This window comes from Scyliorhinus canicula, chromosome 6 (assembly GCF_902713615.1).
Source record: "Scyliorhinus canicula chromosome 6, sScyCan1.1, whole genome shotgun sequence".
Classification (NCBI taxonomy): Eukaryota; Metazoa; Chordata; class Chondrichthyes; order Carcharhiniformes; family Scyliorhinidae; genus Scyliorhinus; species Scyliorhinus canicula.
In genome coordinates this window covers 39,655,723-39,679,715 of record NC_052151.1, presented here as the reverse complement: position 1 = coordinate 39,679,715, position 23,993 = coordinate 39,655,723, and the positions used below count along the sequence as shown (strand labels likewise).

The 23,993-nt window shown below is 45.7% G+C and overlaps 1 protein-coding gene across 4 annotated transcripts in view; it reads left to right on the top strand.

Moving 5' to 3' along the window:
* The window catches only part of armc2 (armadillo repeat containing 2), a 253,785-nt gene extending 230,971 nt beyond the window's left edge, over positions 1-22,814 (top strand). For 3 of the 4 annotated variants that reach the window (XM_038799209.1, XM_038799207.1, XM_038799208.1), the window contains 4 exons: positions 3,065-3,178; positions 12,951-13,083; positions 18,019-18,179; positions 22,115-22,814. In XM_038799209.1, coding sequence (XP_038655137.1) covers positions 3,065-3,178; positions 12,951-13,083; positions 18,019-18,179; positions 22,115-22,287 — 581 coding nt within the window. In that variant the 3' untranslated portion in view covers positions 22,288-22,814. The remainder of the gene's footprint in view (positions 1-3,064; positions 3,179-12,950; positions 13,084-18,018; positions 18,180-22,114) is intronic. The other variant, XM_038799210.1, reaches the window with a different exon arrangement.
* The last annotated feature ends 1,179 nt before the right edge of the window (positions 22,815-23,993 follow it).

The following is a 23,993-nucleotide window of genomic DNA, read 5'->3' as shown; positions in this document are numbered from 1 at the left end:
GATTAGCCAATTAGTAAATAGGATTCCTGAGCCCCAAATGGCCCACCACTCTCGCAGAGAATAAGTCCACAAAATCCCCCTCATCCATGTCTCCAAACAGAAGAAGCCTGGACATCAATTTTTTTAACAAACATTTTATTAAGTCATTTATGGTTTTGTAACAACAAAAGATACAAATACAAATGTAAACATAATTCAGTGCGTAACACACCCCTCCATCTCCCACTGTTCCTGCCTAAGCTAGACAAAAATAGCCTAACTCCCCCTACTACCCTTACTCCCTAACACTGCCCCCCCCCTTATTGAATCTGGTAACAGTTTAGTTTTCCCCGAAGAAGTCGATAAATGGCTGCCACCTCCGAACAAACTCTAACATTGATCCTCCCAAAGCAAATTTAATCTTCTCAAGCCTGAGAAACCCAGCCATGTCGCTAACCCATACCCCTGATTTTGGGGGCTTCGAGTCCCTCCACGCTAATGAAGGTCCGTCACCGGGCTACCAAGGAGGCAAAGGGCAAAACGTCAGCCTCTCTCGCCCCCTGGACTCCTGGTTCTTCCGACACTCCAAAAATCGCCACCTCTGGAATCGGCGCCACCCTCATTTTTAGTACCATGAATATGACATCCGCAAATCCCTGCCAGAATCGCCTGAGCTTTGGACATGCCCAAAACATACGGACATGATTTGCGGGCTCACCTGCGCACCTCACACACCTGTCTTCCACCCTAAAAAATCTGCTCATCCGGGCCACCATCCTGTGTGGCCGGTGAAGCACCGTGAATTGTATCAGTGAGCCTGGCACATGATGAAGTCGCGTTGACTCTGCTCAGTGCATCCTCCCACAGACCTGCCTCTGACTCCTTTCCCAACTCATCTGCCCATTTATACTTTAGCTCACCTATTTTCCTCCACTCCATAACATAGAACATAGAACGATACAGCGCAGTACAGGCCCTTCGGCCCTCGATGTTGCACCGACATGGAAAAAATCTAAAGGCCATCTACCCTACACTATGCCCTTATCATCCATATGCTTATCCAATAAATTTTTAAATGCCCTCAATGTTGGCGTGTTCACTACTGTTGCAGGTAGGGCATTCCACGGCCTCACCACTCTTTGCGTAAAAAACCCACCTCTGACCTCTGTCCTATGTCTATTACCCCTCAATTTAAGGCTATGTCCCCTCGTGCTAGCCACCTCCATCCGCGGGAGAAGGCTCTCGCTGTCCACCCTATCTAACCCTCTGATCATTTTGTATGCCTCTATTAAGTCACCTCTTAACCTTCTTCTCTCTAACGAAAACAACCTCAAGTCCATCAGCCTTTCCTCATAAGATTTTCCCTCCATACTAGGCAACATCCTGGTAAATCTCCTCTGCACCCGTTCCAAAGCTTCCACGTCCTTCCTATAATGAGGCGACCAGAACTGTACGCAATACTCCAAATGCGGCCGTACTAGAGTTTTGTACAACTGCAACATGACCTCATGGCTCCGGAACTCAATCCCTCTACCAATAAAGGCCAACACACCATAGGCCTTCTTCACAACCCTATCAACCTGGGTGGCAACTTTCAGGGATCTATGTACATGGACACCGAGATCCCTGTGCTCATCCACACTACCAAGAATTTTACCATTAGCCAAATATTCCGCATTTCTGTTATTCTTTCCAAAGTGAATCACCTCACACTTCTCCACATTAAACTCCATTTGCCACCTCTCAGCCCAGCTCTGCAGCTTATCTATGTCCCTCTGTAACCTGCAACATCCTTCCGCACTGTCTACAACTCCACCGACTTTAGTGTCGTCTGCAAATTTACTCACCCATCCTTCTGCGCCCTCCTCTAGGTCATTTATAAAAATGACAAACAGCAACGGCCCCAGAACAGATCCTTGTGGTACGCCACTTGTAACTGAACTCCATTCTGAACATTTCCCATCAACTACCACTTTCTGTCTTCTTTCAACTAGCCAATTTCTGATCCACATCTCTAAATCACCCTCAATCCCCAGCCTCCGTATTTTCTGCAATAGCCGACCGTGGGGAACCTTATCAAACGCTTTACTGAAATCCATATACACCACATCAACTGCTCTACCCTCGTCTACCTGTTCAGTCACCTTCTCAAAGAACTCGATAAGGTTTGTGAGGCATGACCTACCCTTCACAAGTTCTTTATAGATAAGTTCTTTATAGATTTCCAATACCTTCCCCTCCCCACTCCTGTTTTCGAAACTACCTTGTCCTATATCTCCTGTAGGGTAGAAGCGGAAAGGTTGCAACCTGATTTCGTACAAAATTCCTTACCTGCAGATACCGAAACCCATTCCCTCCTGGTAATTCGAATTCCACTTCCAGATCCTCCAAACAGGGAAAGCTCCCATCAATAAACAGGTCTCCGGCCTCTCAATCCCTGCTCTCTGCCACCTCCGAAACCCCCCCATCCATCTTCCCCGGTACAAACCGGTGATTACCACAAATTGGAGCCCACCCCAACGATCCCTCCACTCCCATATGCTTCCGCCACTGCCCCCAAACTCTCAGGACCGTCACTACCGCTGGGCTTGTGGGGTACCGGGCCGGCGAGAACGGCAGAGGAGCCATTACCAATGCCCCCAAACTTGTGCGCTTTAATGAGGTCGCCTCCACCCGCTCCCACACCGACCCCTCCCCCTCTACCCACTTCCTAATCATGGCTGTATTTGCTGACCAGTAGTAGTTCCTAAAATAAATAAATAATCGCTTATTGTCACCAGTAGGCTTCAATGAAGTTACTGTGAAAAGCCCCTAGTCGCCTCATTCCGGCGCCTGTTCGGGGAGGCTGGAACGGGAAGTTCGCCTGGACATCAATTGAAACAACTAATTCAGCAAAGTCATAACGGAGGTTGAAATGAAATTAAACCAGTGACTCACTAAACATCAACGTGAAAATAATTTTCATTGACACCACTAGTGTTTAAAGTTATTTTCAAAATGTGTGGTTGTCGAGCCACCTTCTACTCTATAAAAATTGCAACTTAATTCTGTTTTCAAGAACACATCTTAATTTATTGTTCTGTAGTGTTGATGAAGCTTTTGTTGTGTAACAATATGGATGCAATCTTGGAGGCAGCCCGGGTCTTTGGAAATCTCTCTCGATGTAAGGAGGTCCGTGACTTCATTGTACAGAAAAATGGTAATGTGCTAATATATTACAATTAACATTATTTGATACAGTAAAGTCTCACCGTTTATGCAGGTTAGGTTTCCGCAATTCTCGCAAAGGGTGAAATCATAAGTGGCAAACATACTTTACAATGGGAGTAAATTAGATGGGTTCCAGTCATCCAAAAAATTGGATGTTAATCAGGTTTTTTATCTCTCACAGTGAGACTTTTCTGTACTGAAGGCACCAACTGATCCTTTCACCATTGCATACTGTTCTCTCCCTGATCCATTACCTCCCCTTCCTGCCTATTTATTTTGTTTGTTTTAAAAAAAAAACATGGTTTAAGTTCCAAGATGATTCCTTTCATTCCAACATTACAGGGAGAGTGATGAGAAAGCAGGGTTTAAAGGACTTGTCCTTGGTCTCTCTCCCTCTCCACGTTATTGACAACATCACATTATTGTCTAGCTTGCTCCCGGGGCCCATTTAAAGCCTCTCTCTCTCTTTAATGAATGCGCTCTTCTCCCCCACCCCTGGTTCTGGGTGGCATTGGGTGAGAGACTTTGCATGTTTAAAAATGTCACTGCTAGTTGTTCTGTTGCTGGTTGCTGTCATGCAAGGATTGAAGGATTAAAGGAGAAGTTGCTGCTAGTGCTGCTGACTCTCTCTCTCACACACACACACACACATGCACACGCACATTGCCTCATTCTCCAGCTGATTGGACAAGGGCAAGAAGCTGCCACTACAACAGGGAACCGCAATGGTTTCCAGGCCCAAGCGAAAGCTGAGAGCAACCAAAGAGACAAACAACTGGGAGAACATGCACTGTTTAAACAACCTCCTTTTGTTTATCAAAACATCTCAATATAAATGTGTGCACACATACAGCAAACCTGCATTTCTTTTTTTTCCTCCTGTCTGTGTCACACACACATGTTGGGTTACGGCTATAGAGTGGATACGTGGGTTTGAGTAGGGTGATCATGGCTCGGCACAACATCGAGGGCCGAAGGGCCTGTTCTGTGCTGTACTGTTCTATGTTCTATGTTCTATGCAGAAAGAATTGGCTTGATACAAGAACTCGGTAGCATGGTAGCACAGGGGCAGCACGGTAGCACAAGTGGATAGCACTGTGGCGTCACAGTGCCAAGGTCCCAGGTTCGATTCCCCGCTGGGTCACTGTCTGTGCGGAGTCTGCACGTTCTCCCCGTGTCTGCGTGGGTTTCCTCCGGGTGCTCCGGTTTCCTCCCACAGTCCAAAGACGTGCAGGTTAGGTGGATTGGCCAGGCTAAATTGCCCTTAGTGACCAAAAAGCTTAGGAGGGGTTATTGGGTTACGGGGATAGGGTGGAAGTGAGGGCTTAAGTGGGTTGGTGCAGACTCGATGGGCCAAATGGCCTCCTTCTGCACTCTATGTTCTATGTTAACTCATTGCTTTTAGTTTGTTTAAATCGCAAATAAGCAAAGATTTGGGGTGCAATGAGCAATTGTGTGTGTATAGACTTTCGCATGGGTGAACAAATTTGCAGAAGTTCAGACTGATGAGACTTTATTGTATAGTGCAAATGACCTCTAAAAGTTACATTTTACTTCTGATATGAAAGGGAGTTTTGTTTTATTTTGTAATTATATGCTGTGTACTAATCATCTGATTTACTTCTGATCACCAAGCTCTTTGATTTATAGTAATTGATCAGGAAATCCAATTGTGTTACTATTTCTTAGATTTCACAAATTTTGTGAATAGTGTCTTTTACGTCTGTTTTTTAGCACCAAAATTGAATTGAAAATTGAGGTTTAAACAAATTGAATTGCTTTAACAAAATTAACTACTTACTTGCAAAAACCCTCCTACCCTATGTAATATTGGGATATTTTTAGTTCCTTTTCTGGTCTTGATCCATTCAGATATATACTATGAGGATATTGCTTTCTATTTTTTTCTGTTTTGAATGACAGAATTTTGAGTTGTTGCATTTATGTTGACTAAACATAACCCCTTTGTTCTTCAGGACCTTTAGTTTGCTTTGTGTAATCATGAAATTGTTAACGGAATCCAGATTTTAGTCTGTGATGCCAACGCAACTAAAACGGAAGTAGATACGAGTGGCTAATTTTGTAAAAATTCATTTACGGGATGTGGGTGTTGCTGGCTGGATTTGAACCCGGGTCCCTGGAGCTGTGAGCAGCAGTGCTAACCACTGTGCCGCCCTTGTAGACCAGACACAATCGTGCCTTATAGATGGTGGACAGGCTTTGGGGAGTTAGTAGGTGAGTCACTCGCCACAGGATTCCTAGCCTCTGACTTGCTCTTGTAGCCACAGTATTTATATGGTTAGTCCCCCCCCCCCCCCCCCCCGTCTACATCAATGACTCCGAAGTAGAGATGGTCGATAGCTTTAAGTTCCTGGGGGTCACCATCACCAACAGTCTGTCCTGGTCCACTCAATTTGATGCAACAGTCAAGAAAGCCCAACAACGTTCCTACTTCCTACGGAAGCTAAAGAAATTCGGCATTTCTGCATCGACTCTCACTAACCTCTACAGATATGTCATAGAGAGCATCCTATCCAGCTGCATCACAGCTTGGTAAGGAAACTGCTCGGTCCAAGATCGCAAGAAAGTGTGGTGAACTCAACCCAATGCATCACACAAACATGCCATCCTCCCATTGATTCTGTCTACAGCTCCCGCTGCCTCAGAAAGGCAGACAGCATTGTCAGAGACCCTCACTCCCAGGCTTTGCCATCTTCCAGATCCTTCCATCAGGCAGAAGATACAGAAATCTGAAGACTAGTACATCCAGATGTAGGAACAGCTTCTTCCCCACAGTTACTATACTTCTCAACGACTCTCCCTTGGGCTGATCTGTTCCTTGTAAGAACACTATTGACGACACCCTCTGCCGCTATTGTTTGGCCTTTTTCCACACTGTAACCAATCACTATTCGCTGATGTACAATTGTCAATGTACTCTGTCGATTATTCTTTTTGAGACAGTTCACACCTCTTTAACCTGGGGTTACCCCTATCTTTGGATCTGTAAAAATTTAATTACCTGCAAATGCTCACATTCTAAGCATTATTGTCTGGCATCTTTGAATTTGTCTGTATATATGTTTCTGGAACATATCTCTTCATTCACCTGAGGAAGGAGCAGTGCTCCGAAAGCTAGTGTTTGAAACAAACGTTTTGGACTTTTAACCTGCTGTTGTCAGACTTCTTACTGTGCTCACCCCAGTCCAACGCCGGCATCTCCACATCATGATTATTCTTTTGTCTACTATGTACGAACTGTGTACCTTGGCCGCAGAAATATACTTTTCACAGTACTTCGGTACATGTGACAATAAATATCAATCAATTACTGTGCAGTCATGAAAATGAAATGAAAATTCCAGTCATCTGGAACCTCTGCAATGATGCCCTGAAGCTGAGATGATTGACCTCCAATAACCATAAATATCTTCCTTTGTGTTAGGTATGCCCCCAACCAGTGGAGCATTTTCGCCCTGATTCCCATTGACTCCAGCTTTGCTAGGGCTCCTTGATGCCACACTCAGTCAAATGTTGCTCTTTTCTCCATGTTTGAACCAAGGCTGTAATGAGGTCAGGAGCTGAGTGATCTTTGAGGAACCCAAACTGAGCATCCGTGAGCAGGTTATTGCTGAGTAAGTTCCGCTTGATAGCACTGTTGATGATTCCTTCCATCACTTTGTTGATGTTTGCAAGGAGACTGATGAGGCGGTAATTGGCCGGCTTGGATTTGTCTATTTCTCATGTACAGGGCATAACCTGGGCAATTTTCCACATTGCTAGGCAGGTGCCAGTGTTGTAGCTGTACTGCAACAACTTGCTTCGGGTTTGTCAAGTTCTGGCACTCAAGTTGTCAGGACTATTGCTGGAATATTGTCAGGCCCCATAGTCTCTGCAATATCTAGTGCCTTAAGCCATTTCTCAATATCACATGGAGTGAATCGAGTTAGCTTCTGTGATGTTGGGGACCTCCGGGGGAAGCTAAGATGGATCATCAACTCTGTACTTATGCCTGAAGATTGCAATAAATGCTTCAGCCTTATATTTTGCTGATTCCCCTGGTTGTAAATTGAAAATGTAACTCTTTTAAGACCTCATCCTATTTATCCTTTTTGAACAATAGGCATCATGGAAAATTACTTTATCATGAAATAAAAACAGCAAACAGTGGACCTTTCATTGATCTGAAAGATTGGAGGGGAATTTGACCAGAAAGGGTGGGTGGGTTTGCAAACGAACAACAGGTTGAAAGAGCTGAAATTATTGACGTGTTGGGAGATCAGCAACATCCCACTGACTTCCGCCTTTATCTTCAGCATGATCTGCACTGCACAGGAAATCCCCTGTGGGACAGGCAGGTTGGCAATTTAAATGTGTTAAGTGTTCTTTATCAGTTTATTTCAGTCTGATTTCTGACTTTTAAAGGTGTGTGCACAGGTTTCCAGGGAAACCAAGCATGAGGACAGTGGGATTTGAGGCAGCTGCACAAGTGACAGGCAAAAAGTATTTTAAATACAGATGTCACACCTTCCTTGCCCGGATGAAATGCTTTACTCGGTGATCTTCTTGGCGATGATTTCCAATGTAATTTCTATTACTTTTGAATCTACACAATTTGATCAACACCTCTCAGCTGCATCCTTCTGTTCAGCATGGGAGCTGCCTATGCAGCTCTATTTTGGGCCTCAGCTGGGGAACAAAGTGAGGAATAGTAGCAACACCAGGAGCAGCAACAACTTTCTCCTCAACCACCTGCTCAGCTTAATAGGAGAGGGGTAATGAGCTCAGAGCACAAGCTCACAAAAGGTGATCCCTCCTACAGGTCTTACAGGCAGATGATTAGTTTCCTGGATATGACCAGGCACTAGTGCTTTCGAAGGCTCACAGTTTCACATTAGGTGATTGCTGACGTTTGCAGCCCCCAGGAAGAAGACCACCTGCCAAGTGGACCAGGTGGCCATGCATTGCTAGTTGTAATAGTTACCACAGCCCTTAATTTATTTGGCGTTGGCTCCTTCCAGGAATCAGTCAGTAATATTTGTTGAATCTCAGTCTGCTGCTTGCACAATGAGCAATACCACGTTTTCTAGGTCTGTGACGTCTCAATTGCTGAGGTTAGGCACAATGAACAGATGCTCAGATTTGCCGCTCTGACGGGCCTCGCAGTCAGAACCTGGTTCAGGGAGTTGTCAATTGCACTCATACGGCAATCAAGTACCTCCAGATTATTCTGGAGTTTCCCCAACCAAAAAGCTTTCATTTCATCAATGTTATCAGCTCATCTGCAGCCACAAAAGATCATCATGCAAGTCTCTGCAAGATTTGTAGAAAGTTACCATAATGCTTTCATCCTGTGTCACTCAAGCCTCCCTGACATCTTCACACCTCAAAGCAGAGTTAGCTGATGGTTCCTTGGAGACAATGCCTACTCTCTGAAGATGTTGCTGATTGTACGTATGAGGAGCTCGGGCAGTGATGCCGAGAAAAGCACAATAGAAGCTACCTGATCAGAAGAGCTGTGAAAGAGAAAGCAATTGGGATGCCGAAAAAGCCCTTTAGATGGCTTAACAGACCCAGAAGCATCCTTCACTTTACTCCAACCAGGGTATCTAGAATAATATTGGCCTGCTGTGCCTTGCAGAAGATAGCTTAGCACTACGGACTGGAGCTCCCAAAGGCAGAAGTTGCTGAGCGCTCCACCTGCTCACAGGAGGAGGAAGAGATGGTGTTGGAGGAGACATATGGTCGTTGAATTTACAATGCAGAAGGAGGCCATTCGGCCCATTGAGTCAACCGGCCCTTGGAAAGAACACCCTACTTTGGCCCACTCCCCCACCATATGCCTGTAACCCCATAACCCCACCTAACCTTTGGACATTAAGGGACAATTTAGCACGGCTAATCCACCTAACCTGCACATCTTTGGACTGGGAGGAAACTGGAGCACGCAGAGGAAACCCACGCAGACACGGGAGAAAGTGCAAACTCCATACAGTCACCCGAGGTTGGAATTGAACCCGGGACCCTGGATCTGTGAGGCAGCAGTGCTAACCTCTGTGCCCGTGCTGCCCAATGATGTGGAGAGGGCAGCAGCAGCCGCATACACAACTGTCTGGGTTAGTTTGATTCAGACATTTGACCTCCAACTGAGGCAATGTAGCCACCTGGTACACAAATACTGAACCCAACTGGAAACTGCCTTCCACAATCCTCCACACAAAACAATCCCACAATCAACAGTTGATCGTTTTTACAGACACACATTGCTCGTCTTCAACTATTCTTCAACGGTAGAAAGCCACTCGTCAGGCAACAGGCAGGATTAGGCAATACAAGAAAATGATACAAACAAATATATTTTATAGTTCAAAAATGTAACTCTGTTAAATGCCCATGTGCATATCTTTGTGCAACTACAATTCCTTACTCTTACTTTTCCGACTATCCTTCACGATGCTACTCTTATGGCTTCAGCAGGGCCAGCATCAAAATGCATTCATAGCCCCTCTTTGATTGCTTAGATGCCTTTGACGAATGCAGTCTGGACTTTGGAGCCTGGGAAGACTTTGCCTATGCGGGGTTAGACTCGGCCATGAGGATAGGAGAAAACACATGGAGCTCTGAATGGGGTGAGTGGTGGCGGGGTGGGGGGGTGTGCGACAAGGGTCAGAAGTGGAAGCACTTGCCCCTACTTCCATGCTCCTTTTTTCCATCTTCCCCATCATTGCTCTCCTGCATGTCCCTGCTAGTCAACAGCTGGAGAACACTTTACTGCACTTCAGTGAGGTACTGAATGATCAAGGCAAGATTTTCATCAGTCCTACCTAACGTGGCATTCTGAGTGAGCAGGCCATTGGTCAAAATCAAAATGGACAAGTGAAATGCCACATTTGATGGTTCATGAAGTGGCCTCTCTTTCCTTCGCTTTAGACTTAGTACAAAGGCCTGAGACATCATGGCATTCAAATTAGAGACGGACTTCCTTTAGATGTTAGTATTTGTCAGATACATGTTAGAAATCCTGGCTTTTGTCATTCTGTGCTGCTGCTCTGGCTATGGGTTCAATTCCACTTCCCAAAGCTTCCGACTCATCTACTGAAGGAGACAGAAGACCTTAAATTTCAGTCCATTATTCCAGGGTTAATTGTGAAATTAACACTTGTGGACCCAGGCAAGATACCTACCCCCTGGGGTATGTTGATGCTATCCAATCGCAAAACACTCCATCATTTGTCTAAAAGTTAGGATCATGTAACCCTAATGCAGCACAAGCTGGTTACACCCAGAGAAAGACAGCCATGTAGCACTACTGATCTGGGTAGCATGGATCAGTGGACATGTGAGGGGAGAAGCGTGAGTCATAAAAAGAAGTTTGGGATAGAGAGATTAAAAGAATTGAGAAACAGAGATGTGAGAGATCGGGAGGTTCCGGGGAGAGAATACAGAGCAACAACTGAAAACCTCCTCATTGTCTCAAGTCTATAATTCTGTGCTCGAAAATAACTGGGTTAACCACATTTAATCAATTATCCAAAATTGTGCAGAATAATTGTTGATGTGTAAGATAAATAAAGATTTCAGAACTAAGAGAGAGAAGATTTGAATGCTTATAATCCTTAGTACAAGTTAAAGAGTAGGTGAAACAGAAAAAGTGGGTATGAGACAGATGTCAGCTTGATAATGTATCGCAGAATCAGGCTGATTATAAAAGTACAGAGAAGTGAAAAAGGAAATAAAGAGGAACAAAAAGAGAGTGTGAGAATAGATTGGTGGCTAACATAAAAGAAAAACCAACGGCATTTTATTAACATATTAAAAGTAAAAGTGTTTGGAGCATAGGTTTTCCTGTATGCCGATGACCTTTTGTATATCTCAGACTCGGTCCCCACAATGGGGGCCGCAATGGAGCTGCTGAAATGATTTGAGACTTTCTCAGGATAAAACAGAATTTGAAGAAGAGCAAGTGTTTCTTGGTCTTCTCGCCAGGGAAGGGGGAAAACGTTGGGGGGGGGGGGGGTTGCTGTTTCGCTCGGCGACTGCCCATTTTTGGTATCTGGGGGTTCAGGAAGCTCGTGATTGGGCCTGGCTCCATAAATTGGGTAGGGTCAAGACAGATCTACAGAGGTGGGACAGCCTTCCTCTATCATTGGCAAGCCTAGTTCAATCGGTAAAGATTTGTGGATTGTGGATGGATTTGTTTATTGTCACGTGTACCGAGGTACAGTGAAAAGTATTTTTCTGCAAGCAGCTCAACAGATCATTCAGTACATGGGAAGAAAAGGGCATTAAACGAAATTCAAGAAAATACAAGAAAATACATAATAGGGCAACACAAGATATACAATGTAATTACATAAGCATTGGCATCGGTTGAAGCATACAGGGTGTAGTGTTAATGAGGTCAGTCAATAAGAGGGTCATTTAGGAGTCTGGTGACAGTGGGGAAGAAGCTGTTTTTGAGTTTCTTCGTGCGTGTTCTCAGACTTCTGTATCTCCTGCCCGATGGAAGAAATTGGAAAAGTGAGTAAGCCGGGTGGGAGGGATCCTTGATTATGCTGCCCGCTTTCCCTAGGCAGCGGGAGGTGTAGATGGAGTCAATGGATGGGAGGCAGGTTCGTGTGATGGACTGGGCGATATTCACGACTCTCTAAAGTTTCTTGCGGTCCTGGGCCGAGCAGTTGCCATACCAGGCTGTGATGCAGCCCGATAGGATGTTTTCTATGGTGCATCTGTAAAAGTTGGTAAGGGTTAATGTGGACATGCCGAATTTCCTTAGTTTCCTGAGGAAGTATAGGCGCTGTTGTGCTTTCTTGGTGATAGCGTCGACGTGAGTGCACCAGGACAGATATTTGTCCTGATGAACATTTTATCATGGTTTTTATTTTTATTCCAGTGCCTGCTGGTTTTTCTGCCAAAAGCATTCTTTCTGGGAGTGGAGCAATTGATCTCATCGTTAATTTGGGAAGGCAAGGTGGGCAGGATTTGGAAAACGGTACTTCAGAGAGGACGGTAGTCAGGGGTTTGGCTCTGCCGAGTTTGATTTATTACGATTGGGCAGCTAATGCCCAGATGGTGCTGGGCTGGTACGCCGATCAGGAGGCAATTTGGGTAAAGATGGAGTTAGGTTCATGTAAAGGGTTGGGAATGTGGGCGCTGTCAACAGCTCCACTTTCTTTCTCCTCAGGGAAATACTCAGGTAATCCGGTAGCTACACTGAAGATATGGAGACAATTTCGGCAGCATTTTAATCTAGGGGCGGTGTCAAAGCTGACACCGATCTATCCCAATCACCTGTTTGAACTGGCTAGATTGGATGCTAGGTTTCGGTGTTGGGAGGCTAAGGAGGTGGTAGGAATGAGATTTGTTTCTGGAGGGGCAGTTCACAAGTTTGGAGGAGTTGATGGAGAAGTTCTGGATCCCACAGTCAGAAACTTTCCAGTACATGCAAGTGCTGGATTTTGCAAAGAACACCTTTCCAACGTTTCTGGTAGTGCTGCCATCCACACTGTTAGAGAGGGTGCTGGTGCTGGACATGGAGAATGGGGGTTGTTGTTTCCCCTGACATCAATATACTTGCGACTGTCCTGATGAGTACAAGATGGAATACTTATAGAACTTCAATACTTATAGGAGTGCGCGTTCTTTCCTTTTATCTATTTATGGCTTCCATGAAGTTTTCTTAACTGTCATAACATTTATAGCTACCACAAAAATAATAAATATTTTTACTAAAATTATTCTTTTCTTCTCCTGTTAATCAGTGGATAAATTTATGATCACGTTGTTGGATGCCAAGCACCAAGATGTCTGTTTCGCTGCATGTGGAGTACTTATAAATCTTACAGTTGATAAAAACAAACGACCCATTCTGAAACAGGATGGAGGGATAAAAAAGTAAGCATAAAACTGTACACTTTGCACTCCAACTTACTGATATTCCAATAAATACCACTTTACTCGCACGTATTTAAACACCTGTCGTATAACTTTTAAGTATCCTTAATTGATAACTCAACTTGGTTTAGTTTAGGTAAATTGGAGGGTGAATACAAATTAACTACTTATCTGAGTCTTACATGTGAGCTAAGTTGAAACATTGGGTTGAATCTCCACAGAGAGCTTCACCATTACTTCATAAGACATAAGAAATAGGAACAGGAGTTGACAGTTCGGTCCCTCGAGCCTGCGATGTCACTCAATAGAATCATTCGACATTCCTCAAGTCCACTTTCTGGCCCTTTCTCCGTAACCCTTGATTCCCTTACTGATTGATGCACTATCAATTACGACGAGACGAGAGTAGAGTGTAATCGAGGTTTTATTAAGCAGAGATGTGTAGCCTCCCGCAGCTGCTACCGAAATGGCTGCAGCTCGATGAGCACAAACATTTATACACCGCCTACTGGGCGGAGCCAGCAGGCAGGGATCTACTCCCGTACCTGTAGTACAGGAGCCTTACCGTATTACATCTCGTATGTGATATATACAACAGTGGTGAATACCACACTGATCAAGAATCTATCCATCTCAACGTTAAATATACACAAGTGGCTGGATTCTCCGCTCCCCGACGCTGAAAACATGTTCGGCGAAGGGGCGGAGAATCACTGATGATGGCAAAATCGGGGGCAGCGCCACTTTTGCGATGCTCCACCTCCTGAAAAGCAGCATACTCTAGGAGTACGCTGCGCCACGTATCTACCTGAGGCCCGCCCCGCGATCCTCCATCCTCATCCGGCTGAGTTCCAATGGCGTAGGACTCATGAGGTCTCACCAGTCGTGAACTCAGCGTAGTGACTGTGAACTCAGTCCAGCACCGCCACAGTCAGGGGAGGGCCGATCCGCAGGCAGGGCGGCTTCATTCAAGGCTGGGGGCACCGTGGGTGGGTCGAAGGGCGGTAGTATTTTTGCGGTCCGGGTCCGCGGGCTGAGTCCGCCGTGAAGACGCCATGATCTGAATCTTGCCCTGTGAGCGTGATCCAGATTGATATATTTAAATCAACCACTGTAGGCCGCCACCGTGCGCATGCATGGCCATGGACCCGGCAATGCTCCGTGCCATATCGGCAGTTAGAGTTGGGAGCTCTGTGCTGCCTCCCTGCTAGTCCCCAGCAAAACGGCGAATTGGTGGCCGTTTTGCACCAGTTTTCCTGGCGTTGGGCAGCACGTTGGCACAGTGGTTAACACTGCTGCCTCACGGCATTGAGATCCCAGGTTCGACCCCGGCTCTGGGTCACTGTCCCTGTGGAGTTTGCACATTCTCCCCGTGTTTGCGTGGGTTTCACCCCCACAACCCAAAGATGTGCATGGTAGGTGGATTTACCATGCTAAATTGCCACTTAATTTTAAAAAAAAGTTGTGCTGGCATAAAACACCACCGCTTTCACGCCGATGTGGGGACTTAGTCTCCCGAACAGAGAGTCCAGCCCAAGGACTCTGCCCCCTCTGTGGCAAGGCGTTCGAAAGACTCACAACCCTCTGAGAGAATAAATCCTTCCTCATTTCAGTTTTAAATTGGGCATCCCTTTATTCTGAGACTATGCCCATCTGGTCCTTGACTTTCCCATGAGGGGAAACATCCTCTCAGCATTTACCCTGTCAAGCTCCTTAAAAATCCTATGGGTGTGATTCAGTGACCACACCATGCCCAAATTGGTGTCAGGATGAGGCCGTTGAATCTCACGAGAGACCCTACGCAAGGTTTGCGATGTTCAAAACATCTCATGAGATTCAGTGGAATATCATGAGACGTCATGATCTGAATCTTGCCCTGTGAGCGTGATCTAGATTGGTATATTTAAATCAACCAGTAGGCTCATTTAAATATACATTCGCCCGATTCACCCGCCACCTGGGACTTGATGGCTGAACCTGTGAGACCTCACCAGGATGCCGTTTAATATTGGTCCACACAAACGAGGACCAATCGCAACGGCACCTTGGGAGGTCTCCCAGACCATTGGAGATCCCAGGGTGGTCGGGGACAGGGCAGGGTAGTACCCTAGCACTCCCTCTGGAACCCAGGCACCTTGGTACTGCCAGCCTGGCACCCTGGAAGTGCCACATGGGCACGTTGGCAGTGCTACCTTGGCACTGCTCGTGTGCCTGGGTGGTACTTCTAGGCTGGCATGGGTGCTGCCAGGATGCCCGAGTGCCAGATTGACACTGCCAAGGGCCAGGCCCAGGCGCCTTACCAGGTTGGGTGGAAAGTGAGGGGGGTTCCTGGGGGCCACGGTTGTGGGGGTGATGTGGGGAGTTAAAATGGGGGTGGGGGTGGGGGGGGGGGGGGGGGGGGGGTGGAATAGACTGGGCAGCCTTCCAAAATGGCGATCCGATCTGCAGCAGGAAATCCCTGTAAGTGTGGCCTCATTGGAGAGGCCAAAGAAAAATGGCAAAATGCTGTTGAATAGCGCAGAGAAGCATCCTGCTAAATGCACCAAAGGTCCATTGAATTACACCCGATGTGTTTCAATGAGAACACCTCACATTTTTCTAACTTCCATTGAGTAGAGTCCCAACCTGTTTACCCTTTGCTCATAAAACAAGCCCTCCATACCGGCTCATCCTAACGAGTCTTCTATGAACCGCCTCCAATGAAATAATATCTTTCCTTAAATAAGGGGACCAAAATTGCTCGCAGTACTTGAGATGTGATCTCACTAGTACCTTGTACATTTGCAGCAAGACTTCCCCATCATCCTGATCACTTGCTGAACCTGTGTGCTAGCTTTCTGTGTTTCATGCACAAGAACCCCCAAGGCCCTTTATGTTGCAGCTTTCTGCAGTTTCTCTCCACATTAATACTCTGTCCTTTTGTTCTCCCTTCCAAAATGAATAACTTCATGTTTTCCCACATTATACTCCATTTGCCAACTTTTTGTCCACTTACTTAACCTATCACTATCTGCGTGGGTTTCCACCGGGTGCTCCGGCTTCCTCCCACAGTCCAAAGATGTGCAAGTTAGGTGGATTGGCCATGATAAATTGCCCTTAGTGTCCAAAAAAGTTGAGTGGGGTTACGGAGTTACGGGGTAGGGTGGAGGTGTGGGCTTAAGTGGGGTGCTCTTTCCAAGGGCCGGTGCAGACTCGAGGGCCGAATGGCCTCCTGCACTGTAAATTCTATGATTCTTTGCAAACTGTCTCGCCATCCACCTATTTTTGTGTCATCTGCAAATTTGGCTACAGTGCACTCCCTCCGAGTCATTCATCTATATTGTAAACAGTTGCGGTCCCAGCATTGATCCCTGTGGATAAACCTGAAAAAGAACCCCTTATCTCCATTCACTGTTTCCTGTCCTTTGATCAATTCTTCATCCATGGGGAAATCCCCCAAAACCTCCTGAGAAACGGCATATCCTGCCTGATGAAATGGAAATTTGACCCTTCACTTTATAGTTTAATTTTAAGGAATTGTGGGCTCTGAATCTCTGTGGGCATTCTCCAGGTCTGCTGGGAGGCTGACTGAATCCAACCCCTGCCCAGAAGTGTGGAGAAAAGTCTCCCATCAGAGTTACAGCAGGAGACTAAAGAACCCCTGCGGAACTTTATGACCCTGATTTTTTTCTGAAGAAAGCATGTTTATTTTTATTTACCACTTTTGTTTTCTCAGCTGATTCCACTAAAAATTTACAGATCAGACGGATGACCCTTAACTTGCCTCCAACTGCTAAGTGCGCTTAGGGTGCACTGGGAGTCACAATTTTCTGAACACAGATGCAGTTTGCAGTTATGGGGAGGTTAGAAGATTGTGAGGTGGGGGTTTGGTAAAGGCATGGTGACCTCCTCTCACCTCCCCAGAATTTTTACATTGTTCCCTGAAACTCCCCCACCTCGATAAGCATTTAATTATTAAAAAATAGTTCCATGATTTTCAGGATTTTGAAATCCCAAGTAGGGCCAACATGTGTCCTTGCAGAGCCTCATGTATCACCGCTGGTGAAATGCCGGTTCTCTCTCTGGTGCCAGAAACACAGGGGGCTGGATTCTCTGGTCGGCGACGCCGGATGGCCGGAGAATCCAAGTTTACGATAGAATTGGTGGCAGCACCGCTTTCACGATGCTCCGCCCCCTCCAAAGCGGCGTACTCCAGGAGTACACCCAGCCACGTATCAATGGCCTCCGGACATTGCCTGAGGCCCACCTCCCGATGCTCCACACCCAACCGGCCGAGGTCCCGATGACATAGGTCTCTCATAGACTCATCCGTCGGGAACTCAGCGTGGTGGCAGCGGACTTGGTCCAGCGCCGCCACAGACGGGGGAGGGTCGATCCATGGGCAGGAGGGGACATTATTCTGGGCTGGGGGCACTGTGGAGAGGTGGTCCGGGGTGTGCGAACCGGCCAGAGGGGCCGGGTCTGCGGGCTGCGTCCGCCATGTAGCATGGTGCGGCCGCTGCCGTGTGTATGCGCGGCCACGGACCCGGCAATTCTCCAGGGCGTATCAACAGCTAGAGCCAGGTGCTCTATGCTGCCGTCCTGCTAGCCCCCAGCAAAACGGGGAATCGGTGGCGTGGGGACATAGCCCCAGAAATGGAGAATCCAGCCCAGGATCTATCAGAATTGGGGGTCTGTGGGCTTTCCCACTCCTATGCCTTTTTGCTTTTTAAGGATTAGAAAGATATTAGCCCTGGTGAGAACCTGTGGAAATCACAACGTTAGCCTATGCCACCACATAATTCCAAACATTTCAGCATAGTCCTGTCAGGGCTTTATTGGGGACCACAGACTTTTCAGTACCATCTGTTTGCAAATGTCAAGAGTAAGATAACTGCTGATCCAAAAGGTAGAAAACCATTTTTGTTTGAATGTGCTGTATCTTGTTGATTCTAGGTTAATTGACTGCTTGCGAGACTTTGGGCCCACTGACTGGCAATTGGCCAGTCTGGTTTGCAAAACACTTTGGAACTATAGTGAAAAAATAACCAATGCCGTGTTGTGCTTTGGAGAACAAGAGACTAGTGAACTGCTGGAACTCCTTCCTGCATATTTAGGTATGAACAGAAAATCCTCTTTGCCTGTGATACTTTTTCTTGAATGTTCTCGTACAAATATCCAGTCAAATTGATAACAAAGCTGATCTCTCTTAGTATCCTTTTTTCTGGGCATTGTCTAAATGACCTGAGTTCTGTATTGAATGAAATGAAATGAAAATCGCTTATTGTCACGAGTAGGCTTCAAATGAAGTTACTGTGAAAAGCCCCTAGTCGCCATATTCCGGCGCCTGTTCGGGGAGGCTGTTACGGGAATCGAACCGTGCTGCTGGCCTGCTTGGTCTGCTTTCAAAGCCAGCGATTTAGCCCTGCTAAACAGCCCCAGTGACCATTCCATTATGGTCACATTCCATTACTTCCTTTTTAAAAGCCCAAAATGAACAATTAAAGAGTTAATTAATTGTGCAGATTGCATCCTGTATTTCAGCAACCTATTCATTAAGGGAATATCAGGTAAGCTCTTCCTTTCTTTTTCTTGTTTTATCTAGAGGGGTTGGCAGAGAAGGCAGTACAATGCTCCTCCTGCAGAATGTTTGAGGTGAGGGATGCCGTCAATGTCCCTGCTGATTTCATCTGTGGGAAGTGCACCCAACTCCAGCTCCTCAAAAACCGTGTTAGGGAACTGGAACTGGAGCTGGATGAACCTCAGATCATTCGGGAGGCAGAGGTTGTCATAGATAGAAGCTTCAGGGAAGTAGTTACGCCAAAGAATAAAGATAGATGGGTGATGGTGAGAGGGGCTGGGGGGAAGCAGTCAGTACAAGGATCCCCTGTGGTCGTTCCCCTTAGTAACAGGTATACCGCTTTGGATACTGTTGAGGGGGACGACTTACCAGGAGTCAGCCATGGGGCACAGGTCTCTGGCACAGAGTCTGTCCCTGTTGCTCAGAAGGGAAGGGGGAGAGGAGAAAAACATTAGTCATTGGAGACTCCATAGTTAGGGGGATAGATAGGAGATTCTGTGGGAACGAGAGAGATTCGCGGTTGGTGTGTTGCCTCCCAGGTGCCAGGGTCCGCGATGTCTCGGATCGTGTTTTCGGCATCCTTAAGGGGGAGGGGGAGCAGCCCCAAGTCGTGGTCCACATAGGTACCAACGACATAGGTAGGAAAAGGGATAGGGATGTAAGGCAGGAATTCGGGCAGCTAGGGTGGAAACTTAGATCCAGGACAAACAGCGTTATTATCTCTGGGTTGTTACCCGTGCCATGTGCTAGTGAGTTGAGGAATAGGGAGAGAGAGCAGTTGAACTCGTGGCTGCAGGGATGGTGCAGTAGGGAGGGTTTCAGATTCCTGGACAATTGGGGCTCATTCTGGGGTAGGTGGGACCTCTACAAACGGGATGGTCTACACCTGGACCAGAGGGGTACTAATATCCTCGGGGGGGGGGGGGGGGGGGGGGGGTTTGCTAATGCTCTTCGGGAGGGTTTAAACTAGTTCAGCAGGGGATTGGGAACCTGAATTGTAACTCTAGTACACAAGAAGTTGAGAGTAGTGAGGTCATGAGTAAGGTTTCAAAGTTGCAGGAGTGTACCGGCAGGAAGGAAGGTGGTTTAAAGTGCGTCTACTTCAATGCCAGGAGCATCCGGAATAAGGTGGGTGAGCTTGCGGCATGGGTTGCTACCTGGGACTTCGATGTTGTGGCCATTTCGGAGACATGGATAGAGCAGGGCGAGGAATGGTTGTTGAAGGTGCCGAGGTTTAGATATTTCAGTAAGCTCAGGGAAGGTGGTAAGAGAGGGGGAGGGGTGGCATTGTTAGTCAAGGACAGTATTACGGTGGCTGAGAGGACATTTGATGAGGATTCGAATACTGAGGTAGTATGGGCTGAGTTAAGAAACAGGAAAGGAGAGGTCACCCTGTTAGGGGTTTTCTATAGGCCTCCGAAAAGTTCCAGAGATGTAGAGGAAAGGATTGCAAAGATGATTCTGGATAGGAGCGAATGTAACAGGGTAGTTGTTATGGGGGACTTTAACTTTCCAAATATTGACTGGAAACATTATAGTTCGAGTACTTTAGATGGGTCCGTTTTTGTCCAATGTGTGCAGGAGGGTTTCCTGACGCACGATGTAGATAGGCCAATGAGAGGCGAGGCCGTATTGGATTTGGTACTGGGTAATGAACCAGGACAGGTGTTAGATTTGGAGGTAGGTGAGCACTTTGGTGATAGTGACCACAATTCATTTACTTTAGTGATGGAAAGGGATAGGTATATACCGCAGGGCAAGAGTTATATCTGGGGGAAAGGCAATTATGGTGCGATGAGGCAAGACTTAGGATGCATCAGCTGGAGAGAAAAACTGCAGGGGATGGGCGCAATGGAAATGTGGAGCTTGTTCAAGGAACAGCTACTGCGTGTCCTTGATAAGTATGTACCTGTTAGGCAGGGAGGAAGTGGTCGAGCGAGGGAACCGTGGTTTACTAAAGCAGTTGAAACACTTATTAAGAGGAAGAAGGAGGCTTATATAAAGATGAGACGTGATGGTTCAGTTAGGGGGCTTGAGAGTTACAAGTTAGCTAGGAAGGTTCTAAAGAGAGAGCTAAGAAGAGCCAGGAGAGGACATGAGAAGTCTTTGGCAAGTAGGATCAAGGATAACCCTAAAGCTTTCTATAGATATGTCAGGAATAAAAGAATGACTAGGGTAAGAGTAGGGCCAGTCAAGGACAGTAGTGGGAAGTTGTGCATGGAGTCCGAGGAGATAGGAGAGGTGCTAAATTAGTATTTTTCATCTGTATTCACACAAGAAAAAGACAATGTTGTCGAGGAGAATACTGAGATACAGGCTACTAGACTAGAAGGGCTTGAGGTTCATAAGGAGGAGGTGTTAGTGATTCTGGAAAGTGTGAAAATAGATAAGTCCCCTGGGCCGGATGGGATTTATCCTAGGATTCTCTGGGAAGCTAGGGAAGAGATTGCTGAGCCTTTGGCTTTGATCTTTAAGTCATCTTTGTCTACAGGAATAGTGCCAGAAGACTGGAGGATAGCAAATGTTGTCCCCTTGTTCAAGAAGTGGAGTAGAGATAACCCCGGTAACTATAGACCAGTGAGCCTTACTTCTGTTGTGGGAAAAGTCTTGGAAAGGTTTATAAGAGATAGGATGTATAATCATCTGGAAAGGAATAATTTGATTAGAGATAGTCAACATGGTTTTGTAAAGGGTAGGTCGTGCCTCACAAACCTTATTGAGTTCTTTGAGAAGGAGACCAAACAGGTGGATGAGGGTAAAGCAGTTGATGTGGTGTATATGGATTTCAGTAAAGCATTTGCTAATGTTCCCCACGGTAGGCTATTGCAGAAAATACGGAGGCATGGGATTCAGGGTGATGTAGCAGTTTGGATCAGAAATTGGCTAGCTGGAAGAAGACAAAGGATGGTGGTTGATGGGAAATGTTCAGACTGGAGTCCAGTTACTAGTGGTGTACCACAAGGATCTGTTTTGGGCCACTGCTGTTTGTCATTTTTATAAATGACCTGGAGGAGGGTGTAGAAGGATGGGTGAGTAAATTTGCAGATGACACTAAAGTCGGTGGAGTTGTGGACAGTGCAGAAGGATGTTACAAGTTAAGGAGGGATAAATATCTCTGCTTTGTACTCTAATTTGAATATTCTTAAATCTAACATTTTGTAAAATAGAGGCTAAAGTTATCTCTGGTTATCACTGGCTGTTGATGTTGAACTGGCAGTGAAACATCCCTGCAGTTTCCTTTCTGCTTTTACCACACTGCCGAAGGAGCCTGAGTGTGGATATCAGCCTAAGCTGTCAGTAACATTCATTTCATAGTTCAGTGAGGTGCAATAGTGTAAATTACACTATCACATCACAAATGTGTTGGTCATTTAAATTTATTCTTTAAATTAGACAGTCATATGTAATTTTCTATTTAAATATTTTTGTTTGCTTTTGTTTTACTGCCATTTTTCCTCTTTTATGTCTTAGATGAAGAAATTGCATTGGATATTGACACCAATGGTTTCGATGTAGATCTGGTAGAACATCACAAAGTGTGCTGGGAATCTGAGTTTGTACCTGTGGCCCAGCAGCTACTACACAGGATTCAATGTCATCATAGTCACCTAGAAGCTCTACCATTCTGTCCACTGCAGGATTGATCCTCTTCAAAAGATTTATTCTAATATCTTTTTTGCAGGGGAAAGCAAAACTTGATTTCTGTCTTGTTTGATCCAAGATATTGAATGTTGAAGTCTTCAGGAGTAATATATAACCATTGAATGTCACATCACAATAGAAATGCTTGTTTTGGAGTTGGCCTGATAGTTTAATTAGTTGATGGAGAACAAAGCCATTGTGCTTTGAAAGTATATTGTACACGATTGAAAAAATGATACCACTTGTGGCACATTTCACAATTAACCAACCAGTTTGTAGAGTCAGGCGTTTAGCCTTTGTAAATGGTTTTGTTTGTATTAATGTACAGTGTAAGATACAGTAATGATCCGATCTCTAATGATAGTTTGGAAAACTTTAAATATATTTTTGTACATTGAATAGTTTTAATTTTGAGTTCATACGAAGTGTCTGTGACATTTTGAATTAATATAGATGTCACTTTGTGATTTTGTTAATTGCTTTACAGGTAAAAGAATGTAATAAAAGTTCTATATTTATGCCCCCATGACAAGAGATTCCCAGCGCAGTGAATAATACTGACATAGCAAGCCAGTTTAGTAGAGAAGTATAGAGTCACAGACCTTGACAGAAGGTGAAAATGAAAATGAAAATCACTTATTGTCACGAGTAGGCTTCAAATGAAGTTACTGTGAAAAGCCCCTAGTCGCCACAGTCTGGCGCCTGTTCGGGGAGACTGGTACGGGAATAGAGCCCATCACATTTTGCTAGATGTCTGAAAAGCTATCCTTTCAATTTCATTCTCTTTAACCAATAATAATTTTCTTCATATAGTTACCCACTTTCCTTTTTAAAATTGTCATGGATCTGTGTCTCTAGTAACTTCCTAACAGCTCAATGCTGAAATAAATTCTTCCTATTTTCATACTTTGTTGTCTTGATGAGGTTTTGCTGGCTTTAAAAAAAAATCATTTACGGGATATGGACGTCGCTGGTTAGGCCAGCATTTATTGCCCATCCCTAGTTGCCCTTCAGAAGGTGGCGGTGAGTTGCCTTCTTGAACTGCTGCAGTCCTTGCGGTGTAGGTACACCCACTGTGCTGTTAGGGAGGAAGTTCCAGGATGTTGTCCCAGCGACAGTGAAGGAACGGTGATATATTTCCAAGTCAGGATGGTGAGTGACTTGGAGGGGAAGCTCCAGGTGGTGGGGTTCCCATGTATCTGCTGCTCTTGTCCTTCTAGATGATAGTGGTTGTGGGTTTGGAAGGTGCTGTCTAAGGAACCTTGCTGAGTTACTGCAGTGCATCTTATAGATGGTGCATACGGCTGCCTCTGTTCGTTGGTGGTGGAGGGTTTGAATGTTTGTGGAAGGAGGAGCTCTCAAGCGGGCTACTATGTCCTGAATGGTGTCGAGCTTCTTGAATGTTGTTGGAGCTGCACTCATCCAGGCAATTGGAGAGTATTCCATTACACTCCTGATTTGTGCCTTGGCTTGTGGCGGCAGGCTTTCAGGAGTCAGGAGGTGAGTTACTCGCCATAAGATTCCTAACCTTTGACCTGCTCTGGTAACCGTAGTATTAAAGTGGCTAGTCAAGTTCAGTTTCTGATTAGTGGTAACCCCCCAGGATGTCGATTGTGGAGGATTCAGCGATGGTAATGCCATTAAATGTCATGGGGCGGTGGTTAGATCCTCACTTGTAGGAGGTGGTCATTGCCTGCCACTTGTGTGT